The sequence below is a fragment of the Mirounga leonina genome, unplaced genomic scaffold (genome assembly GCF_011800145.1).
Source record: "Mirounga leonina isolate KUSES-001 unplaced genomic scaffold, KU_Mleo_1.0 Mir_173, whole genome shotgun sequence".
NCBI lineage: Eukaryota > Metazoa > Chordata > Mammalia > Carnivora > Phocidae > Mirounga > Mirounga leonina.
The window spans coordinates 87,121,797-87,147,154 of record NW_023270447.1 but is presented as its reverse complement, the minus strand read 5'-3'; the positions used below and the strand labels follow the sequence as shown (position 1 = coordinate 87,147,154).

The following is a 25,358-nucleotide window of genomic DNA, read 5'->3' as shown; positions in this document are numbered from 1 at the left end:
CTGGAGGAAAGGAAATACCCACCTCCAGCCCACCCAGCCATCCTGTCCCACCTTGGTGGGGAGAGGGATGACTGAGAGGTGCTCGTGTTGTTCACAGTCCCAGGGCACAGGTTACTCAAAGACTGACTTACTCACAGCACTAGGAAGCACCCCCACACACCCCTCACCACTACCTCACTGAAGGCCTCTTCCCGGCAGTTCCTTTCACCCAGCACATCATGTCCACTCTTCAACAAAAAATTACAAGACTTAAGATACAACAACACAGTTTGAAGAGACTGAACAAGCATCAGAAGCACTCACATATGGCAGAGTGTTAGAATTGTGAGACCAGGAGTTTTTAAAACTCGGAGTAATGTGCTAAGAGCTTTAATGGAAAAAGCAGACAACATGCAAGAACAGATGGATAATGTAAGGAGAGAGATGAAAATTCTACACAAGAATAAAAGAGAAATGCTAGAGATCAAAACCAGTGTCACAGAAATGAAGAATGCCCTTTGAAGGTCTCATTCCGACTGGACTGGACACAGTCAAAGAAACGTTCTTTGAGCTTGAGGATATGACAACAGAAAGTTCCCAAACTGAAAAGCAAACAGAAAAAAGACTGAACAATCAAACAAACAAAAGAACAGAATATCCAAGAACTGCAGGACAACTACAGAAGGTCTAACATGTACGTAATGGGAATACCTGAAGGAGAAGAAGGAATGGAATGGAAGCAATATTTGAAGCAATGACAGAATCTTCCCCAAAGACACCAAACCACAGAAGCTCAGAGAACACCAACTGGGATAAATATAAAAATAAAACAGGGGGCGCCTGGATGGCTCAGTGGGTAAAGCATCCGACTCTTGGTTTTGGCTCAGGTTGTGACCTCTGAGATGTGAGACTGAGCCCACATTGGGCTCCTTGCTCAGCACGGAGCCTGCTTAAGATTCTCTCTCTCCTTTTGCCCCTCTCCCCGCTTGCGCACATGCACGTATACTCTCTCTCAAATAAATAAGCCTTAAAAAACAAAACAAAACAGGGGGCACCTGGGTGGCTCAGTCGTTAAGCGTCTGCCTTCGGCTCAGGTCATGATCCCAGGGTCTTGGGATGGAGCCCTGCATTGGGCTCCCGGCTCAGCGGGAAGCCCGCTTTTCCCTCTCCCACTCCCCCTGCTTGTGTTCCCTCTCTCACTGTCTCTCTCTCTGTCAAATAAATAAATAAAATCTTAAAAAAAAAAAAAAAAAAACAAACAGAACCTCAGATGTACATAAAGGAAAGGCAATGGAGTATGAATAAGGTAAAATAAAAACTTTTATTTTTGTTACTCTTAATTGATCTAACAAATATAGTTTTTCAAAATAACAACAGCAACAACGTACTTGATAATGGAAGACATAAAAAGGAACAAAGAACAAGGCAACAAAAAGAAAACAGTAATTAAGACAATAGATATTAAACCAACTAAATCAATAATCACTGTAAGCACCAAAGGTATAAATCCACCAATTAAAAGACAGATTGTCAGGGGGTGCCTCGGTGGCTCAGTCAGTTAAGTGTCTGCCTTCGGCTCAGGTCATGATCCCAGGGTCCTGGGAAAATCAGTAAGGACACAGTTGAACTGAAAAGCACCAATAAACTGGGTATAATGAACATCTATAGACTACTTAATCCAACAACAGCAGATTACACATTCTTTTTAAGCTTACATGGAACATTCACCAAGATACACCACCACATTCAGGGCCATAAAACACACCTTAACAGATTTAAAAGAATAAAAATCATACATCATTTACTCCCAGACCATAATGTAATTAAATAAGAATCAATAACATAAAGATAGCTGGGAAAGCCCCAAATACTTGGAGATTAAACATTAAACTTCTAAATAACATAGAGATCAGAGAAGAAATCTCAAGAGAAATCTGAAAATATTCTGAACTAATGAAAGTGAAAATACAACTCATCAAAACATGTGGAGTGCAGCTAAAGCAATACTTTGAGGGAAATTAATAGCATGGAATGCATATATTAGAAAAGAAGATCTAAAATCAATACTCTAAGCTTCTATCTTAGGAAACTAGAAAAGAAGAGCAAATTAAATCCAAAGTAAGCAGAAGAAAAGAAATAATAAAAGAGCAGAAATCAAGGAAATTGAACACAGGAAATGAACAGAGACCAAAAAAACAAAACAAAACAAAACAAACAACAAAACCAAAGTTGGTTCTTCAAAAAGACTGATAAGCTTCTAACCAAGATAACAAAAGAGAGAGAGAAAACACGAATTACTAATATCAGAAATGAAACAATCTACTAAAGAAACTGAATCAATAATGAATAACCTTCCAAAATAGAAAGCACTAGGCCCATATGAGTTCACTAATAAATTCTACCAAACGTTTAAGAAAAAAATTTTATCAGTACTCCATAATCCCTTCCAGAAGACAGAAGCAGAAGGAAAACTTCCTAATTCTATGAGGCCAGCATTACCCTAATACCAAAACTAAGCAAAGATATTATATGAATATCTTATCACACCAATATATCTCATGGAAAAATCCTCAACAAAACATTAGCAAATCTGTACCAACAAGGTATAAAAAGAATTATACAGCATGACCAAGTCAGATTTATCCTAAGTATGTAAGGCTGTTTCAACATACAAAAATCAATTAATGTAACCCATCACATCAATAGGTAAAAGATGAAAAACTACATGATCACATCAAAAGATGGAGAAAAAGCAGGGTACCTGGGTGGTGCAGTTGGTTGGGCAACCAACTCTTGGTTTCGGCTCAGGTCATGATCTCAGGGTCCTGATCTCAGGGTCGTGAGATCAAGCCCCACAATGGGGCGATGGAGCGATGGGGTGATGAGGTGATGGGGCAATGGGCTTTGAGCTCTGAGCTCAGCAGGGAGTCTGCTTGAGATTCTCTCCCTCTGCCCCTCCCCCACTGTGCTCACACTCTCTCCCTAATAAATCTTTTTTTAAAAAAATATTTGTCAGAGAGAGAGCACAAGCAGGGGAAGCAGCAGAAAGAGTGAGAAGCAGGCTCCCTGCTGAGAAAGGAGCCCAATGCAGGACTTGATCCTAGGACCCTGGGATCGTGACTTAAGACAAAGGCAGATGTTTAACTGACTGAGCCATCCAGGTGTCCCTCAAATAAATAAATCTTAAAAAAAAAAAAGATGGAGAAAAAGCATTTGACAAAATCCAACACTCCTTGGGAGAAAACAAAAAAACAAAAAAACTATCAGCAAGCTAGGAATAGAAAGGAATTTCCTGGGGTGCCTGACTGGCTCACTGGATTCAGTAGAGCATGCAACTCCTGATCTCAGGGTCATAAGTTCAAGCTCCACGTTGGGCATAGAGCTTACTTAAAAATAAAATAAAAAATTAAAATAAAAAAAAAAAAAGAAAGGAATTTCCTCAGCTTGGTAAAGAGCATCTCCAAAATACCTATAGTTAACATCATACTTAATGGTGAGAAACTTGAAGCTCTCCTGCTAAAATGAGGAATAAGACAAAAAAATGCCTTATGACTACTGCTTTTCAACACTGTCCTGGAAATCCTAGCTAATGAAATGAGACTAGAAAAGGAAATAAAAGGTCTGCAGACGGGGATGGAAGAAATAAAACCATCCTCTGTTCTCAGATGATACATGATCATCTATATAGAAAATGTGAAAGAGGGGCGCCTGGGTGGCTCAGGTGGTTAAGTGACTGCCTTCAGCTCAGGTCATGATCCCAGGGTGCTGGGATCGAGCCCCACATCGGGCTCCCTGCTCACCAGGAAGCCTGCTTCTCCCTCTCCCACTTCCCCTGCTTGTGTTCCTTCTCATGCTGTCTCTCTCTGTCAATTAAATAAATAAATAAAATCTTAAAATAAAAAAGAAAATGTGAAAGAATTAACAACAACAAAAAAAACTCCTGGAAATAATAAGTGATTATAACAAGACTGCAGGATAGAAGGTTAATATGCAAAAATCAATCACTTTCCTACATACTAGCAGTGAACAAACAGAACAGAATTTAAAACACATTACCATTTACATTAGCACCCAAAAAATTAAATGCTTGGGTAAAAATCTAACATATTTATGCCTAAGATCTAGATGAGGAAAAATCTAATCAAAGATATCAAAAAACAACCAAATAAATGGAGAGATATTCCATGTTCATGAAGAACACTCCATATAGTCAAGATGGCAATTCTTTCCAACTTAATCTATAGATTCAATGTAATTCCAATCAAAATCCCAGCAAGTTATATTGTGGGTATCAATAAACTGATTCTAAATTTTATAAAGGGAGGCAAAAGACCCCGAATAGCCAACTGAATATTGAAGAAGAACAAAGATTTATACAAGGGCGCCTGGGTGGCTCAGTCATTAAGCGTCTGCCTTCGGCTCAGGTCATGATCCCAGGGCCCTGGGATCGAGTCCCACATCGGGCTCCCTCCTTGGGGGGAAGCCTGCTTCTCCCTCTCCCACTCCCGCTGCTTGTGTTCCTGCTCTCGCTATCTCTGTCTCTGTCAAATAAATAAATAAAATCTTAAAAAAAAAAAAAGAATAATTTAAAAAAAAGGCTTTATACAAAGCTACAGTAATCAACACAGTGTGGTATTGGTGAAGGAATAAACAGATCAACAGAACAGAATGGAGCCTAGAAGTAGATCCACATACAGTCAACTGATCTTTGACAAGGGATCAAAGGCAATACAATGGAACAAAATCTTTTCAACAAATGGTGCCAGAACAACTGGACCTTACACCCGTCACAAAAATTAAATCCAAATGGATGCAGGAGACCTAAACGTGAAATGCAAAACTATAAAACCCCTGGAAGATAATGTAGGAGAAAACGCAGATGACCTTGGGCACTGTCATGACACAGTCCATTAAAGAAAGAATTGATATATTGGACATTAAAATTGAAAAACCTCTGCTCTGTAAAAAGGAACGTCAGGAGAATGAGAAGACAAGCCACAAACTAGGAGAAAATATTGGCAAAAGATACATTTGATAAATGACTGTTATCCAAAATATACAAACAATAAGAAAACAAACACACAAACTCAACAATAAGAAAACAAACAATATGGTTTTTTAAATGGGCAAAAAACCTGAACAGACACCTCATCAAAGATATACAGATGGAAAGTAAGCATATAAAAACATGTTCAGGGCACCTGGGTGGCTCAGTTGGTTAAGCGACTGCCTTCGGCTCAGGTCATGATCCTGGAGTCCTGGGATCGAGTCCCGCATCGGGCTCCCTGCTCAGCAGGGAGCCTGCTTCTCCCTCTGACCCTCCCCCCTCTCATGTGCTCTCTGTCTCTCTCATTCTCTGTCTCAGATAAATAAATAAAATCTTAAAAAAATAAAAAAATAAAAAATAAAAAAAATAAAAACATGTTCAACATCATATGTCATTAGGGAATTGCAAGTTAAAACAACGATACCACTACACACCTATTCGAATGGCCAAAATCCAAAACACTGATAACACCAAATGCTGAGGAGGATATGGAGCATAAGGAACTCTCATTCACTGCTGCTGGGAGCCACTTTGAAAGACAGTTTGGCAAGTTTCTTACAAAACTAATCATACTCTTAACATATGATCCAGCAATCACACCCCTTGGTATTTACCCAAACGAGTAGAAAACTTATGTCCACACAAAAACCTGCACATGGATGTTGACAGCAACCTTTTTCATAATTGCCAAAACTTGGGAGCAACCAAGCTGTCCTTTAGAGTAGGTGCTTGGATAAACTGTATTCCATCCAGACAAGGATTATTCAGCACTTAAAAAAAGGAGGGGGGGGGGCGCCTGGGTGGCTCAGTTGGTTAAGCGACTGCCTTCAGCTCAGGTCATGATCCTGGAGTCCCGGGATCGAGTCCCGCATCGGGCTTCCTGCTCGGCAGGGGGTCTGCTTCTCCCTCTGACCCTCCTCCCTCTCATGCTCTCTGTCTCTCATTCTCTCTCTCTCTCTCAAATAAATAAATAAAATCTTTAAAAAAAAAAAAAAAAAAGGAGGGGGGGCGCCCGGGTGGCTCAGTTGGTTAAGCAGTTGCCTTCAGCTCAGGTCATGATCCTGGAGTCCGGGGATCGAGTCCCGCATTGGGCTCCCTGCTCAGCGGGGAGTCTGCTTCTCCCTCTGACCCTCCCCCCTCTCATGCTCTCTCTCTCATTCTCTCTCTTAAATAAATAAATAAAATCTTTAAAAAAAAAAAAAAGGCTATCCTCCACGAAAAGACACGGAGGAACTTTAAGTGTGTTAGTAAGCAAAAGAAGCCAAGCTGAAAAGGCTACCTACTGTATGATTCCAACTCTATGACGTTCTAGAAAATGGAAAACTATGGAGACAGTAAAAAGATCAGTGGCTGAGGGGTTGGGTGGAGAAGGGAACGAACAGGTGGAGCACAGAGGATTTTTAGGGCAGCTGGCACTATTCTATACGATCCTACAGTGGTGAATACATTTGTCAAAACCCACAGGATGTACAACAACCACCAGGAGCGAACCTTAACATACACTCTGGACTGGGTGATAATGATGTGTCAATGTAGGTTCTTCGATTGTAATACATGTAACACTATGGTGCGGGGTGTCAAAAGTGGGGGAAGCTGTACATGTGTGGGGAACAGGGTATATGAAAACTCTATGTACTTTCCACTCAATTTTGCTCTGAACCTAAAACTGCTCTTTAAAAAAAAAAAAGGTTCATTAATTTAAATCTGACAGGGGCACCTGGGTGGCTCAGTCAGTTAAAGCATCTGGCTTCGGCTCAGGTCATGATCCCCAGAGTCCTGGGATGGAGCCCCACATGGGGCTCTCTGCTCAGTAGGGAGCCTGCTTCTCCCTCTCCCCCTACTCGTGCTCTCTCTCACACTCGCTCACTCTTTCTCTCAAATAAATAAATAAAATCTTTTAAAAAAATTTAAATCTGGCAATGAAGGCTGCCGCTCCCCAAAATGAAAGGAGCTCCCTGATTAGATGAATCCCAGCAGACACTGGCTAACAGATGCCAGTCCTCATTGTAGAGAAAAATCACATGCCGAGAATCACTGTCAACTCTGACACTGTGATTTGGGCATAGTGTGCAAACATCTCAGATGTTTGCACAAACAAGTGCTACAGAATTAAAAATGATGTGACTTTAATACAGTGTACTTTCTCCAGACTCCACTCCAATTTCATAATCATTCCTGACTCAACTGCACATGAAATATTCCTAACTAGCCACTCAAATTTATGCTTTCTGAATATTCTTTATTACAGAAAAAAATGGGTTAAAGACTCTAGATGGGGCTCTACATATTCCTGCTTTTCATAGTATGAGCTACAAAATATCATACTGACAACAATAACAACTTCACTTGTTTATTCTTTGATAAAATGGGCTGATTGAGCTAAACTGATTCTAAAATCCTCTCCATTTCTAGAATTCTGGCCATATAATTCAGAAACTGATTTTTTAGATAGATTAGTAGGTTTTTAGGCCAGGTTTAAAAAAGTACTTGAAGTTCTAATGCAGTAATAGACAAGTAACCAGAGATTCCTTAAGTAGGAAAACAAATTGTCAGGTTTTATTTTTTTATTTTTTAAAGATTTTATTTATTTATTTGACACAGAAAGAGACAGTGAGAGAGGGAACACAAGCAGGGGGGAGTGGGAGAGGGAGAAGCAGGCTTCCTGTGAGCAGGGAGCCCGATGCGGGGCTGGATCCCAGGATCCTGAGATCACAACCTGAGCCGGAGGCAGACGCTTAAGGGCTGAGCCACCCAGGCGCCCCACAAATTGTCAGGTTTTAAAAGTAAAGGACTGGCGCTGGGGCACCTGGCTGCCTCAGTTGTAAGAGTACACGACTCTTGATCTTAGAGTTGTGAGTTTGAGTCCCATGTTGGGTCTGGAGATTATTTAAATATAAAATCTTTAAAACAATAAAAAGGGGCGCCTGGGTGGCTCAGTCGTTAAGCATCTGCCTTCAGCTCAGGTCATGATCCCAGGGTCCTGGGATCGAGCCCCGCATCGGGCTCCCTGCCCCGCGGGAGGCCTGCTTCTCCCTCTCCCACTCCCCCTGCTTGTGTTCCCTCTCTCGCTGTGTCTCTGTCAAATACATAAATCTTTAAAAAAAAAAAACTAAACTAAAAAATTAAAGGACTTTATCATAAAAGAGGGAAAAGGATTAGATTTGACCTTTCAAGAGGAAATTAGATTTATGGAATATAGTCCAACCAAGAACTAGGTCATCGGTTAACCAAGGATCCTGCCAAAACAACCAACCAACCATTCCCCACCAAGATAAACAGGACAAGTACTTATGTATAACTTATTCCAGATTCTGAGAAAACTACAAAAGATTTTTTAGGAAAAGAAAGCAAATAGCACCAGAGACTTCCTTTATTGGGGTAGTTATAAAAAGCACTTTTACAATGAAATCAGCCATTTAAAGGTCTCAAAAGGGCCATCTTATAAGGAAAAAAAAGATGGTAATTTTTTCTTTTAAGTATTGAACTTTAAAAAAAAAAAAGCTTGATTTTTTTCTAGATCTCATTCTAGAAATACTAATAAAGTGTATGCTCCCAAAGAAAAAGTCCAAATAAATCTGATTTTAACATCTATTTTTTCACCTATTCTTGCCTTTTCCCTCATTAAAAATTTGTCCTACAGTAAAACTAAAAAGAAAACCAAAGTAATCAACCACAGTCACACGAGATCTAGATTCCTCACATACAGGGTATTGACTGCCCACCTGTAAAGGCCCCTCACTGGGTGGCAGCAAGATGTGCTGTCCATCTGCACATTCCAGGCTAGTCCACGCCTGGGCCCCAGGGCCGCACTGTCTTCTAGAACACTCAAGAAAGCAAATGACAATGTAAATAAGAAAGACACAAGATTACAGGAATCAGTTCAATTAACTCTAATTTCTCTCTTTTTTTAAAGCAAATCCTTTGTAAGCTTTGCTTTCTACTTCATCTATTATTTAGAAGCAAATTACAGGTGACATATCCTTCAACTGTATTTTGACATCAACCACTGTTATCAGAATGTGGTTGGTCTGAGGACTCCTGGGGTCCCCAAGACCCCTTCAGGAGGTCCACAAAGTCCTCCCTTCTCCAGCTACATATCTGTGCTAGGCTAAATTTTCTTCACTGACTTCAACCAAACAACAGATAGCAAGGGGTTGAATACAGAATCTGGCGGACTTCTCTTAAATCCACATTACAGAGATTAGCAAAAATGTAAAACAATGCCAGTCTTCTCACTAAATTGTTTTTTGTTTTGGAAAATACAGTGTGTTTCGTTAAAAATATGTTGCCCAACTATATTTCAATTTTAATATAGTAAATAATGTTATCACTTAATGGGTTTATTACTGCTATTTTAAATAAGTTAATAAATATTTTAATAGGTTCTCAGTTTAATTTCTAAGAGTAAATATTCATCGATAAAACCCACATAAACTCTTTGAGGTCTTCAATAATTTTTTAGAGCACAGGGGTTCCTGAGACCAAACAGTCTGGAACCCTACAGGATTGTTAAATAGATCCTACTACATACATCTTTCTAATGGATATACCCACCATGCCCGGGACAAATGTTTAATTAATGACACTGAGGAAGTTACAAAACAACTTGTATAAAAGTGAACTCAATTTTGTTTAAAACTCTGACTACTTAAATTTTTACAAGAGAAAAAATCTAGAGAAATACACAAAAGGGTTGAGACTAGTGATCTCAAAGAGGCAGTATTTTAGGTCATTTTAACCTATTCTTTTTGCACTAAATCACATTTTTCTTTTTCTACAATATGGAGGCGATCGCATTTCCCAAACTGTTCTATGGTACAGTAGTGTCATGGAAGAGTCCATGGTCTTTAGCTGGATGAATGTGGATTATACCTCCCCACCCCTCACCCCCAGCAATTCTTCAACACAGTCTGCTAAGGGTTCTGAGAAGTCCTGCAGCGTTGACAGCATTTCCCAAACTTACGTATGACAGACCTCTTTTGCCAAATAACACCTAACCACGTAACACCCTTAGGGAAAAACTGCCTCAGAGACCATCCTAAACAATGATTTGAAGAGGGGGCCTGCAGGCATCCTTTATCATCGGTACTCTTAGAAGTCACCAGGTCACCACTATTTAGAATGGATGACCACCAGTAAACAACATGTACACATCCAATCAAGAATATTTGGGAGTTATGTAAACCACCTTTTTTACATTTGCTTCAGTAAATTAACTCTACAAGGAGTAAATTTAATTTGTATACATTCTGGAACTTGGACAATCCAAGCAATGGTTTTATTTTATTTTTTATTTATTTTATTTTTTATTTTTTTTTAAGATTTTATTTGAGAGAGAGTGACAGCGAGAGAGGGAACACAAGCAGGGGGAGTGGGAGAGGGAGAAGTAGGCTTCCTGCATAGCAGGGAGCCTGATGCGGGGCTCGATCCCAGGACCCTGGGATCATGACCTGAGCCGAAGGCAGATGCTTATTACAGACTGAGCCACCCAGGTGGCCCTAAGCAATGGTTTTAAATGGCAATTCTTAAGTAAAATCTTCTTTGATGAAAGTACATGTGACCATAAGTCATTCCTTTAAATGATGCACATGAGTAAGCATTCTCTACAGGGGGTGACCTGCACACACAGGCAGTTCATGTAGTAGACCCAGCTATTGGCAGAAAGCCCTCGGCACCCCGCACCCCCTCCCCGCCCTCCGCCCCAGGCTTCAGCCACCCCTGTAGTGTTGCCACCTGGCCACCAGGGGGCCTGCTGGCCCACATCTCTCCGCTTCCGCTTTCTTCCTCCTCAAGATCACAATGAACGGTCGCTTTCCCACCCGTCCCTCTCAGGGGCCAGGTCACTTAGAAGTCACCCTCTTCAGTCCCAGTGTGAGCCAAGCGTGACTGATCACAGCTAATGCTCCCCACAAAATCTTTTAAAGCCACTCTACTACTTCAAGCCCTACTTACCATATTTTTTTAGAAGAATATGAACCTTTTTATTCATCACCTACTTTTAACAATTGTTAACATTTTGATATATTTGATTATTTTTTGTTGAAATATTTTAAAATAAATCACAGATATTATGATATTTAGCACTTCATCTCTGGTTTATAAAATTAATACTGTAATAGTGTGTGTGCTGTGTTTTACTACAAATTTGCCTGGTTTCCACCTGTGTTATGGGTTAAATGGGTTTCTGACGATCACTTTTATTTTATTTTATTTTTTTTTAAAGATTTTATTTATTTAACAGAGAGAGACATAGCGAGAGCAGGAACACAAGCAGGGGGAGTGGGAGAGGGAGAAGCAGGCTTCCCGCTGAGCAGGGAGCCCGATGCGGGGCTCGATCCCAGGACCCTGGGGTCATGAACTGAGCCAAAGGCAGACGCTTAACGACTGAGCCACTCAGGCGCCCCTGACGATCACTTTTAGAGCTTAAAGAGTTTATAACAATGTTTCCAGGGGAAAATGCAATTTGAGTTCTAACTTGAATTCCTAATAGGTAGATACACCTGGGAATCAGAAATGGGCCCCAGGAAGCAACACATCATCAAGTCAAAGCTCCGCTAACAGCTGAACGAGAAGACCGCCCAACCACCCGGAGCTAAGGTGGTCAAGGAGCTCGTACCCAGGCATCTAACTAACTTTTGTCGGCCACTGCTGAGGGTGTGGCGGCCCCGTCACCGCCCACTGCACCAGCCTGCCTCAGTTTGCCTGCCTGTACTTGAATTTCCCAAAGATAAGAAGGTACAGTCAGGACTGCTGTGTTCCAAGTCAAGGTTTCTGCCCCAAACCCATCTGCTCTCCTACACCACCGAGCTGAGTTTCCAGATAACACTGGAACTTCAGGAAACCCTTCTAGCATTCCTCCTTCCTAAACCATCAAAGCCTGGTCCAAGTGGCCCACATTTGCTTTCTCACTGCCCCTGGTTCCACTCTGTCCACCAGCACTGAAAACCACATAAATACACACTTAATAGGAAGAGAAAAAATGCAACAAATACATACTTGCCTTATGCATTACTTTTTTAAAGCAGTGGTAAAAACCTCAAGCCTTTCAAGAATACTCAAAGAACAATTCTAGAAAAAGTGGGGTTAATAAATTTTATCAACTGAATAAGCAAATATATACTAATCACTGGCATTGATGACCTATCTAAAACATTTCATCAAATAAATATTCACATTGCAGTTGTTATTAATTAAAGTCACCATCAGGGGAAAAGGGAGACTATGTTATGAAAATATCCCACTGGTACATGTTCCTCCAGGTTTAAAAATGATCTCATATAAAAAAAAAAATTTAAGTCATTTTCTCTTCTAGGCTGTGAATGTTTGGAAGATGCTTATTAGCTGCTTCTCTTAATTAAACGAGTGGTTTCTTACACTCGGGCATGGACTTTTTAAACCCTTGCCAAATGAAAATGCTTCGTTCAGGAATCATGGCAGATATTAATGGATATCTTACAAACAACTCAGAAGCAAGTTCAAAAACACTGCCAATTCAGGGCTTTATAATACAGGCTGGGGATTATCAAGGTACCCCATTATCACAGCACTAGTAACAGGTGTTCCCATACCGAGAACGGCCCCTGCCCACCTTTTAATCCCTGTGGGGTTCCTATAATAACTGCAGCCCAAGTGAATGGGGCCTAGGAAGAAAATTCAATACAAGCCAGTGCATTTCGCTACTTACTAGCTACTCTGATGAATGTCTGAAAAGCGTGGCAAAAAAAGATGAGGGGTTATCCAAGAATTTTAATTATTTCTGTTGTCCTCGTTACCGATTCCATAAGTAATAGGAAACTGGCATGAACTAGTCACGGCATTTTATTTTATTTAAAGATTTTATTTATTTGACAGAGAGAGACACAGCGAGAGCGGGAACACAAGCAGGGGGAGTGGGAGAGGGAGAAGCAGGCTTCCCGCTGATCAGGGAGCCCAAGGCGGGGCTCAATCCCAGGACCCTGGGATCATGACCTGAGCCGAAGGCAGACGCTTAACGACTGAGCCACCCAGGCGCCCTAGTCAAGGCATTTTAAAAGTAAACATCATCTGCTGATGCAAAGGCTTTAATCCCCCAAATCAAAAGCAACCTTATTCCTCAATTAGCTTCTACCTCTGATTTGCTGACACTATTGTAAGCTGAGTATACTCTGTCCTTTGCTAGGTGCTGAGGAGAGAAGAGTGAACACCCCCCACCCTAAGGCCATCAGTCTTGCCATGAGGAGGGGGGCATCAGGGGAAGGTGCCACTGAGGAAGGCAGGGCGTAAGCTGGTTGATCTGAGCAGGTCCAGAGGACCAAGGGCTCTGGTGAAAATGCTAGGGCCAGGCCAACGTTCCGACTATTAATACCCTGCCATGTAAGCCTATCAGTACTCAAGACAATTTTCTAGGTTTGCTGGGCCCCATGCTTGGTTTAATGCTCTTCATCATCTTGAAATTATTAATAATTTTTGAGCAAAGGGGTCTTCACTTTGATCTTGCACCTGGCCCCACATATTATGCAGCTGGTCCTCTCAATATTCATCATTAACTACATCTAAAATATGTAAAATTAAATGTGACTGGATTCTGCATTTCAGACGTAATAAATTATGTTCTTTAAAAGCCACTTAATAGACAACTTCATATAAATCATTTTCAAGTTTTACATATCTTCAATTTAAGTTTATGACAATCAATTTTTTTCTTGGTGATCCTTAAAATGAAAGTATTGTATTATACAAGAAAAAAATTTTAAGTATTAGGAAGAGCTCAGAATGTCTTTGTTACACCTTAAATAGGTCTTAAGCAAAGATGACATTCATATTCACTGAGTTTTAAAATTCACTTTGAATCTGAAGACATACATTTTACTAAGTATTTTATACTATGATTAAAGACTGGATAAATAACAAATCGTTACTTAAGAATAAAATCAAAGGACGAGACAAAATAATTCACTGTAAAAAAACACACTTTTTAGCCAATTAGCAGAACAAAAATGTAATGAATGAAGAAACGTCATATTTTAAACTAGTTGTTTAAGCATTCTAGCATTTCGGGGGCAGCTGGCTGGCTCAGTCAGGTAAGTGTCCAATTCTTGGTTTCGGCTCAGGTCATGATCTCAGGGTCCTGGGACTGAGCCCTGGATCAGGCTCCGCACTAGGCGAGGAGTCTGCTTGTCCCTTTCCCTCTGCTCGCTGGCTCTCTCTCTCTCTCTGTCTCCAGAATAAATAAATAAAATCTTTAAGAAAAAAAAAAGAATTCTAGCATTTCATCCATTTCTTTTCAGAAAGTTAAACCCTGCTCCTGGAAGCTGAGGTTCACTCTGCTTGTCCCCCAACCAGAGTCTGCACCTTATGAGCCCATTCCTCATCACAGCCAGAAATCAGAGCCTGGGGTTGGATGCAGGCTGCAAACGGTCTCAGCCTTTCTTAAAGTGAGAGGTGGTAAAAACAAAACAGCTGCCGGGCTGGATGAGGCAAAGATTTGAAGGACTGGTAAGCTTCAGACCTAAGGAAAGCCAACTCAAGTCTCAGTGTTTTTTTCAGGAAAGTGTTGCTTTTTGTGCTAGCAGGTGCCCAGGCTAAATGATCAAATGTCAGGGAAGTGTGAAGAAATATCTGTTTTTACAGGGAAGGCTACTTAGGTGTAGAGGGCAGAACTTTCGACATTGGAAATGATATGGGAGAGGATGGTGGAGGAAGGAGCTGGATGGATGAAACACCAATTTATCCCTAGAGCAGGAAAACATCAGCAACTTAAAACCCTTGTAAGAAAACGCAGACAACCATGAAATATGTATCTGATTAGAAAAAAGCTCCCAGAGGGCACCTGGGTGGCTCAGTCGTTAAGGGTCTGCCTTCGGCTCAGGTCATGATCCCAGGGTCCTGGGATCGAGTCCCACATCGGGCTCCCTGCTCACCAGGAAGCCTGCTTCTCCCTCTCCCACTCCCCCTGCTTGTGTTCCCTCTCTATCTCTGTCAAATAAATAAATAAAATCTTAAAAAAAAAAAAAAAAAATAGAAAAAGCTCCCAGAAGCAATTACAGAGGTCAAGAGCAAGTGTAAGTGGTGCAGCCACTCTGGGAAATGCTTCTGCAGGTCCCCCAACATGTTAAACAGTGACCACGCGACTCAGCAATTCCACTCTTGGGTGTACACCCCAGAGAACTGAAAATATGTGTGCACACAAAGCCTGCACACAAATGGGCAGAGCAGCATTATTCACAGTAGCCACAAAGTGGAAAACCACCCAAATGTCCATCGAGTGACGAACACATCAACAAAATGTGGTCCATCCATATAAAGAAACAGTGTCTTAGTCTATTTGGGCTGCCAAAACAAAATACCATAGACCGGGTCACTTATGAACAACAGAAATTTATTTCTCACAGATCCGGAGACTGGGAAGTCCAAGATCAAGGTGCCCACATGTTTGAGTTCTGGCGAGATCCCTCTTCTGGTTTGCAGCTGGCCATGTTCTCGCTGTCTTCACTTCGTGGAAGGGACTAGGGAGGCCTCTGGGTTCTCTTTTATAAGGGAGCTCATGCCTCATGAGGACTCTACCCTCAGACCCTAATCCCCTCCCAAAAGCCCCATCTCCGAATACCATGATATTGGGGATTTGGTTTCAACATACGAATCTTGGAGGGACACAAACCTATGGCAGATATTATTCAGCCATAAAAAGGAATGAAGTTCTGATACACGTTACAACATAGATGAACCTTTAAAACATCAAATGAAAGAAGCCAGTCACAAACAGATCACATACAGTAGGATTCCACTGATACGAAATGCCCAGAACAGGCAAATCCATAGAGAAAGGAAGTAGATTGGTGGTTGCCAAGAGCTGGGGAAAAGGGGAAATTAGAGTGACAGTTAACGGCTCAGGAGCTCCTCTTTGGGGTGATGAAAATGTTCTGAAATGAGGACACCTGGCTGGCCCAGTCAGTACAGCATGTACCTCTTGATCTCAGGGTCGTGAATTCAAGCCCCACACTGGATGCAGAACTTAAAAAAAAAAAAACAACAACTATTAGGGATGCCTGGCTGGCTCAGCCAGTAAAGCATGCGATTCTTGATCTCAGGGTTGTAAGTTCGAGCCCCACACTGAGCACAGAGCTCTGTCAGCTAAGCAACCAATTCTTGATTTCGGCTCAGGTCATGATCTCAGGGTCATGAGATTGAGCCCTGCGCTGGGCATGGAGCCTGCTTAAGATTCTCTCTCTCCCTCTCCTTCTCCCTGCCCCCCGCCCCCGGCACCCCCTGCTCATGCATGCTCTCTCTTAAAAAAAAAAAAAAAGTTAAAAAAAATAAAATTTGGGGGCACCTGGGTGGGCTCAGTTGGTTAAGCGACTGCCTTCGGCTCAGGTCATGATCCTGGAGTCCCAGGATCAAGTCCCACATCGGGCTCCCTGCTCGGCGGGGAGTCTGCTTCTCCCTCTGACCCTCTCATGCTCTTTCTCTCTCATTCTCTCTCTCAAATAAATAAAATCTTTAAAAAAATAATAATAATAAAATAAAATTTTTATGGGCGCCTGGGTGGCTCAGTTGGTTAAGCAGCTGCCTTCGGCTCAGGTCATGATCTCAGGGTCCTGGGATCAAGCCCCACATCAGGCTCCTTGCTCAGTGGGGAGTCTGCTTCTCCCTCTCCCTCTGCTGCTCCCCTGCTTGTGCTCTCTTACTTGTGCACTCTCTCTCTAATAAATAAAATCTTTAAAAAATAAAATAAAAAATAAAAACTTTAATAATAAAATCTTTAAAACCCAGAATCTTAAAAAAAAGAAAAAACTTTAAAAAAAGGGGATGAAGAGGGGACTTGGGGGGCACAGTCAGTTGAGCGCCTGACTCTTGGTTTCAGCTCAGGCTGTGATCTTGGGGTCCTGGGACTGAGCCCTGCATCGGGATCTGCACCCAGTGGGGAATCTGCTTGAGATTCTCTCTCTGTCTCTCCCCTCCACTGCTCACCCACCCACACACACACACGAGCATGCACACTCTCTCTCTCTCTCAAATAAATCTTTAAAAAAATAAATGAGGGGATGAAGGAAAAGAGAGTCTTCTTTTGCCCTAAACAATGAGTTTAAGAAAGTACAGATCAGGGGCGCCTGGGTGGCTCAGTCGTTAAGCATCTGCCTTGGGCTCAGGTCATGATCCCAAGGTCCTGGGATCAAGCCCCACATTGGGCTCCCTGTTCAGTGGAGTGTCTGCTTCTCCCTCTCCCTCTACCCCTCCCCCTGTTCATGCTCTGTCTCTTTCTCAAAAATAAATAAGACCTTTAAAAAATAAATAAACAGGGGCGCCTGGGTGGCTCAGTTGTTAAGCGTCTGCCTTCGGCTCAGGTCATGATCCCAGAGTCCTGGGATCGAGCCCCACATCGGGCTCCCTGCTTGGCGGGAAGCCTGCTTCTCCCTCTCCCACTCCCCCTGCTTGTGTTCCCTCTCTCGCTGTGTCTCTCTCTGTCAAATAAATAAATAAATAAAAATCTAAAAAAAAAAAGTAAGTACAGATCAAGGTAGACTTGAAAAGTAGCAGATTCCAAAGTTCTTGTCACAAGAGAATCAGCCTGGTCCAAAACAGATGGCTGAAAGATAATATTCATGCCTGACCTACAGTAAAAAAGGAAAACACGATTCTTCCTTTACTATGGTACCACCTACTTCTTACTGGGGTTCTGGAATAGATGTGTTTTATAGGTTTTTAAGATGTTCTCAATTCAGTTACTTTGAAGTAAATGAATTTTCATCTAAACCTTTAAAAATGAAAAAGCCTTGGCAACACATCTTGTGAAAAACTTTAACAATGATATCCTACAGTTAAATAAGAAAATGAACAAAAATACGCCTAAAACACAAAGAAAGGACCTATCAAATCGGGGACAAACAAATGCAGTATCCCCATTCCTAGGTGGTGGTGGCCCTAAGAAAGGATGGCCACAGCACATCATCCGCTCACAGCAGGCAAGGGAATGTCGTCAGTTTGAGGGTTCCCATCTCTGGCTTTTGCACAGTCTCTACTAATACCAAAATGTTGTTTTTATACAGTGCTAGAACACAACGCCGCGTAAATCGCTTCCCCCAATCTTGAATCCCTATTTCTGAAGCTCTACCAAACTCTGCATTTTGTAACAAATCAATTATCTCAAATTCCATTTATAAAAGACACAACATATCTTCAAATACCTCTGCTCTTACCTCTGCTCTTACCAAATCAAGACCACAGAAATAGATATTTTTTTTTAAAGCATAATGATCTTAAACCTCAATTAACCAGAGTAAGTTAGAAATAGACTCTTGGTGATTTTCAGGATAATCAGACCTCCTATTTTGTTTCAACTCTTATAAATGAAAACTTTACCCTTGCCCCTGAAATTATATTTTCCTGCCTTAGGAAGCAATAATAAAAATAACTCAATCTTGGGGCGCCTGGGTGCCTCAGTCTGCCTTCGGCTCAGGTCATGATCCCAGGGTCCTGGGATCCAAGCCCCGCATCGGGCTCCCTGCTCAGCAGGGAGCCTGCTTCTCCCTCTCCCTCTGCTGCTCCCCCTGCTTGTGCTCTCTCTGTCAAATAAATCATCTTTAAAAAAAATAAAATAAAAAATCACTCAATCCTTTTTAAAAATGTCTTAAAACTTTAACATCCTCACATTAAACATTAAGAGATGGTTTAATAAACTCAGCCAAGTCCTGAAACCAGTATCATGGAATTACAGCATTTTCTAACTTGAATGCAAAAATGTTTTATTTCATTAAAATTTCATTTATGGGCCATATTCTTCATATCTAAAACTGAAATATTAATTGCTTTTTTTCGTTTAAAAATCAAATAGTACCGACACAGATAATGTATGATATGAACTTCTAAAACTTCCTTTTGCAAAAGAATTCCTATGAAACTGCTTGGTTTTATGCTTTTCCGCCTAAAAGGGGTCTGCAGCCAGAAGATGAACTGTAGTTAACTGAAGGTTCCAGTTAACTGAGTTAGAGCTCTTAAACTGGAGTACATTCAGAATTATTAATATTTTATCATCTGGGGTGCCTGAGTGGCTCAGTCAGGTAAGCGTCTGCCTTCAGCTCAGGTCATGATCCCAGGGTCCTGGGATAGAGCTCAGCAGGGAGCCTGCTTCTCCCTCTCTCTCTCTCCCTCTGCCGCTTCCCCCTGCTCGTACTCTCTCTCTCTCCGTCAAATAAAATAAAATCTAAAAAAAAATTAATAAAAAAATTATTTTTAACAATCTATCTTATTTCTTTAGTAGTATAGGTCTCCTATTTGAAATAAATGACATTTACTCCCAGCAATACAACTGTTAGATTAAGTATAATATTGAAGTCTGTATTCTAAGGACTTTTCCTCAAAGTTACTTATGAAAAACAAGGTAACAAATTAAGAAACCACTTTCCAAAAAAGCAGAGAATTACAGTATTTTTAAAAATTAGACTCAGAGGCACCTGGGTGGCTCAGATGGTTGAGCGTCTGCCTTCAGCTCAAGTCATGATCCCAGGGTCCTGGGATGGAGTCCCACATGGGGCTCCTTGCTCAGCAGGGAGCCTGTTTCTCCCTCTGCCTGCCGCTCCGCCTGATTGTACTCTCTCTCTCTCTCTCTCTCTCTCTCCGGCAAATAAGTAAATAAAATCTTTTAAAAAAAAAAAATTAGACTCAGAATGGTAGCCACAAAGCTACAGCCTTCAAAAGCTGCTACAGATTTTTATGGTCTAATATCCCCAACACTGCAATCAAAGAGCCTTGAAAAATTATCTACTAATGAATTTCTATATCATAATGCAGAATTTAGGTTTGTTTTATAGTCTGTAATGCCTTTTTCAGTATATAACATTTATCTGTCCGATGAAAATTAGGACATAAAAATACTATGCTGTCGAAACTGAGATAAGAGTTGTCCAGGATTCACATGCGAACAAAACAAACCAAACACCTTTCCATCTCGGGGCCTCTGTCCTAGTGAGGGGAGACAGACAATAAAAAGAATAAGGCTGTTTGAATGGGATCAAGTGCTATGGAAAGAGGGAAAGTAAGGCAGGGAAGGGAGGATTCAGGGGATCAGAGAGAGATGAAATTTCACAGAGGATGGTGAGGGGAGGCCTCACTGAGAAGTCTGTGTGCAAACAAACAGGACAATAACAATGAAAATGATTTATTTGGCTTTGAAATGCAGTCCGTGCTCGCATTAAAAAAAATATATATATATATTCATAAGCTTTCTATATATGCTCCATTTCAATTTACTATTTCCTGATCATTGACTGACTGGAGAGAAAGCAGGCAGCCTAGGGCATGCCAAGGATATGCCTAATATTTTGATTTACTCGATGTTTTTTAAGAACGACAGCTACAAATTAAAGTGAAATTCGGAGTTCTCTATTAAATAACTAATTAATAGTCAACATGCAATTTATATTACAAAACCTAACATTCTCTCCAGCAATCTATATGGGATATTTATCCCATTAATAATTATTTTAGGTAGTTAGAGTACGGCCAGCAGTTCATGTCGTACTGTCTTAGAGCAATAACAAAATCAGAATATTAGTTGAAATGATCACCTTCTAAAATGAGCCCACAGCAAGTGTCTCTACAAATTGCGTATTTACATATAAAATCCACTTGTAACCCCTCAAAATGAAATTATTTTATTAGCATTTCTTGTAATATTCACAAGACATTTTCTACCTTGCAGGCTGGGGAAAAGAAAAAAAAAAGCAACAGAATAACTGATGTCTAAACTGTGTTTTTATTTTGAAGACTAATTATTCTTAAATACTACAAATGCACCAAGAAAAGCTTAGAAAGTCAGCAAAACACATCTTTCACATAAGAGTTCTGCTAGTCCACCACAATGAAGATATCTGATAGCTGAAATTTATATTTGTTGAATAACCCAAGTAATTCAATAATGAATAGCAAATGGAGGTGAATGGACAAACAAGAAAATACGGATTTTAACAAGAAACGTTATCACTGACTAAATATATTTGAACTATTCCCAAAATACTCAATCCAAGCACATATTTCTGTGAAATGTGTGGGTTTTCCCCAAGAGAAGCAGAACTTTGACATTTTCTCTTGGATATATTAGACTTTCAGACCTCCATTCCACATCTGGAAAGAACATTTCAAACTCAGCTTGATGTAACTTTCAAAAATCAAACTGAGAGCGATGAGATACTTAGTGACTGAGACTTGACTATGACCGTCAACAGAATGTTAGAAATGAAGTATTCAAAGTTTATCAGCCCCAATGTGAAGAAAGGAACACGGAACAAAAGCCGCATTTGCCTCTTCTGCCCTTTAATTTGTGAACACCATACTTAATTCGGTCTGTCATGCCAAGGAAGAGAAAATGAGCATCTTTTAAAAGCTTGCTAATATGAAATATGACCGCTTCATTTAGACTTCCATCAGCTCTCCCCCCCCCGATTTTTTCTTAAAAATAAAAAATCAAAAGAATAGATCCAAGTCCTCTATAGACTACACCTAGATTACTTTGCTCCAAGGCCAAGGAAAATGTTTACGATTCCAAGATCCATTCGGAAGCAAGTATCTGCAATGCGTAAGCTTTTCGTTGGCAAGATCAGGCAGTATCAGAAAGCGTGTACTATTTAAAAGGTTAAGTGGATGAAGGTTAAAACAACAAAACAATTCACTAAGAAATATTTTTTCTGCCAAGTAACCGTACAATGAGGTCGGCCCTGAGGAATCAGAGAGGTTTCTGTTGAGGGTATGTAAGCCCCTGAACGATCTAAATCACCGCCAGAAAAACTGCACCGAGGTGTCGCGAGTGGAGGAGATGCAGATTTCTAACGCGGGGTGAGACCGCGATCGTAAAGCTCATCACAATTTCACCCCTGGATGAAACGTGGGTGGGAAGCGAGAAGTTTCAGCTTCTGCTCGTTTGAAAACAGACAAGATTCAAAAGGGGCGAGGATGCGGTGTCCGCGGTGCAGCAGCAGAGAACCGGGATCCTTGGAAAGGGATGCGGAGGAGTGGGCTCTTATGTAAGCACACACCAAACACTGTGCGTGCACCCCGGCCTGATGCACATCTGAGCACACAACACACGTACACGGCCTCTCACCGGGGCGCACCCCCGCCCGCAGGCGCTGCGGAGGAAGGGGGACCGACCCTTGGGCCCTTCCGCACGTCCCCGCCAGACCCGCGCGGCCGCCAACCGGGGGCCCGGCGCCCGGCTTCCCCGGCCCCCCGCGCCCGCCCCGACTCCCGCGGACCCGCCCCGGCCGCCGCTTACCTCGCGAGGCCCAGACCCCGCCGCCGCTCAGCAGCCCGGCCAGCAGCAGCCAGGCGGCCGGGGCCAGCGCGGGCGCAGCGCGGCGCAGCATCGCTCCGGCTCCCGGCGCCGCGGCCGGCCCGAGGCGGGAGCGGCAGGCACGAGCGCGGGGCGCCGAGCGGGGCTCTCGCGGCCCGGAGCCGGCTGCTTCGCGCCGCGGCGAGTCCGGGGCACGACGAGCCGCCGCCGCGACGCTGGGCCGCGCGCTCGGGCCGCGGGCGCCCTCCCCTCCGCCGAGGCAGCGCTTGGCCGGAGGCGGCGGCAGCAACTAAGATGGCGGCGGCGCGCTCTCTCGGGTCCGGCCAGGGTACCGGCGGGGGCGGGGTGGCGGCGGGAGGGGCGCGCGCGCGCCCGGGAGGGGCGGGGTGGCGGCGGGAGGGGGGCGCGCGCGCGGGGGGAGGGCGGGGGCGGGGCGCGCGCCTCGGAGCGCCGGCGGAGTCCGGAGCGCGCGCCCGCGGGGCCGCGCCTGGGGGGTCCCTCCCGAGCGGCGGCGAGACGTCTGGGGGCTGCACCCCCTGCCCCCGCTGCGGCCGAGAGCATCAGCCCCTCATCCCCACGCGCGCCCCCAGGCCCCGGAGCCAAGCGCGGTACCCTGGGGCCAGCGCCGGCCTTTCAGCCCTTCGCAGCCCCAGCCCCGCGGAGTGCAGACCCCGCTGGAGGGTGCAGCCGGGGCCCCTGAGGGCCAACACGCTGGGCCACTTCGGGCAAGGCACGTCGCCCCCCAGAGTCTTGGTGTCCTCTGCTGCCAAGTGGAAGTGATGACAGGGAGCCTGCGGGGTCGCGAAAGGTTTTCAAGGAGATGGAGGTCAGCGAAACGCGCTTTGTAAACAGTCAGGGACCGCGCAGCACGTGCTGCCGTGGTTCCGCCCTGGGAGGGGGCATTAGGGGCCCCAGGGAGTCCGTCCGGAATTTGTAAGTCCAGATCCCTTCGTCTGCTGGAGAAATCTGTGATGGCTGTTTAAAGACGGCTTGTGCGTGCCCTTTCTAGATGATCTGAGTGTGATGCCAGTGGTCCCTTAGAAATGCAGAGATCCGGCTGGATAAAGAAGGGTTCCTGGGGGGGGTGTTAAGTCCTCCCCTTCTGTCCTGGTTCCCCCACCTTCCCTCGGCCCCTGGGACCACCCGACGCTAGAGGAAAGGACTGACACAGTCATGGATGGGCCCCTCTGCCAGGCACTGTGAGACATTATTGGCCCCATTTTGCAGATGAGGGAACAAAGACTGAAAGGCAAAATGACATCCCAGTTGTGACAACTACAGTGAAAAGAACACTCAGCCGTCAAGGCCAAGGAGGTGACGTTAGGGCGACCCGAAGAGCAAAAGCTAAATAACAGTAAAATGTGAATTATTCTAGACGATGCTACAAGAGCTCTGGAAGGTGATTGGAACACTGTGATTGTCATAGCCGTGAAAGCTAAGAGGGTCCGGCAGGCCGGTGGGCTTTGTGGAGGCCAGCTTGGGGTGGGGTTCAGGAGGGGGCCCCTTTGGAGGCTGGGAGAAGTAGGAGGAGAGCGGAGGATTTATTTAGGAGGGTAGTGGGTGAAGAGCCCACAAAGTAGATTCAGGCCAGAGTGTGAGGTGCCTTCGTGGCCAGATGACGCTCCAGGCCACAGGAAGACCTTGAACAGCAGTGAACAGAGGGCTGATGTGACCTGATGGGAGTTTCAAAGCATCCTGTACTGGAATATGCTCCTCCCTGTCCTTTGTCCCTCGAAGGCATCCTCTAGCAAAGCCGGCAGATTCCATCTCTCCTTCCCCTGCCACCCCCTTCCCTGAGTCCAGGAGGACTGGACTCCCCTTGGGTGGACCCCTCCCAAGGTACCTTCCTGGCCCCTACCATCTCCAGGCCTCACAGCTCCACTCCTTTCAGCCAGCACTGCAGAGTCATCCTCTCCTAGCCTCCCCCCCTCCCCGCCCACCGCCCCGGCTCCTGCTAGCTCCTTGTTGCCACTTTATCTGGTCCAGACAGCTCTACCAGGCTTCCCACCCCTCAACCTCAGGCCCCACCCAGCTGACCTCAGGACCTACTCTCTCAACACAGTCTGTGCTCAAGTTCATTTCTGCCCAGGGCCAGCATTATGTAGCACATCCTCCCTCACCTTTGCTCGGAGTCAGACCTGGGCTATCTCCTGCAGGAAGTCCTCCTGACCATCAGGCTGGCCCAAACCAGGCAGTCCAGGACTGGTAATCTGCTACTTTGTGCTATTGACTAACTAACCCGTGTGTGTCTTTTTCTGCTCCCCACTGTGTTCTAGGGGAAAGGACCCAGACAGTAGAGTCAGAAGCACCAGACAGGAACTCTGGCTGCTTCTACTATGAATGATCTCAACAAGTCACGGAACTTCGAGTCTCTTTCCTCACCTGTCAAATGGGATAGCAATAGCTATTTCCTGGAGTTGTCAGAATTAAATGAGATGATGCAATGAAAGTGCCTCACAGAGCCTAGTACGTAGTAGGTCTAAACACATAGGAACTTCTTTTTTTCCCTCGGGGACCTTCTGAGCTGCTTCTGTCTGCTAAACATACAGTAGGCACTCAATAAATACTCAGCGATGAACTCAATGAATTCCTGTGTTCTTTTTTGTATTGTGGAGATCGCACCTCAGAGGATAAAAAACATACCCTGTAGGTTTCCAGGGACCTTTGAAATTTACAAAACATAAAGTCAGAAAGGTATAAATCTCAGAACTATGTCTTGAGTCAATAGGCTGATGCCAAGAGGGAAAATGTAATATATTCAGTTCTATTAGAAACACAAACAAAAGCTCTTTGGTGTCTGGAATCCTGATCCCTTTATCTTCTTACCCTCACTGTCCCTTAAAGAAACAAAGAGGTAGATCAAAAAGGTTCAGCGGCAGGTGGGCAGACAGACGGACGGTGAGCTCAGTGCAACCTGCGCACGCTGAGATTTTGCCCGCACGAGAGTTCGTCCAGCTGCAGGGCTCAGCTTGAGTGTCTTGGAAGCCAGGGAAACCAGTGAACTCAGTTTCCGGTCTGCATGACAATAGCCTTGGCCATATTGGTACTTCTCAAAGGTCTCCACGTGATGGA

The 25,358-nt window shown here is 43.6% G+C and overlaps 1 protein-coding gene and 1 long non-coding RNA gene across 5 annotated transcripts in view; one reads left to right on the top strand and one right to left on the bottom strand.

Moving 5' to 3' along the window:
- CLSTN1 (calsyntenin 1) overlaps nucleotides 1-22,575 on the bottom strand; it is a 76,263-nt gene extending 53,688 nt beyond the window's left edge. For 2 of the 4 annotated variants that reach the window (XM_035019851.1, XM_035019853.1), the window contains exon 1: nucleotides 22,269-22,556. In XM_035019851.1, the coding sequence (XP_034875742.1) occupies nucleotides 22,269-22,359 (91 nt within the window). In that variant the 5' untranslated portion in view covers nucleotides 22,360-22,556. Of the gene's footprint in view, nucleotides 1-22,268 lie in introns of all 4 variants that reach the window. The other 2 variants (XM_035019854.1, XM_035019852.1) reach the window with 2 other exon arrangements.
- Nucleotides 22,576-23,408: 833 nt separating this feature from the next.
- LOC118020345 lies at nucleotides 23,409-24,869 on the top strand. The gene is made up of 2 exons (XR_004681850.1): nucleotides 23,409-23,685; nucleotides 24,563-24,869. It is a non-coding gene; the product is annotated as an uncharacterized LOC118020345 (long non-coding RNA).
- Nucleotides 24,870-25,358: the final 489 nt, after the last annotated feature.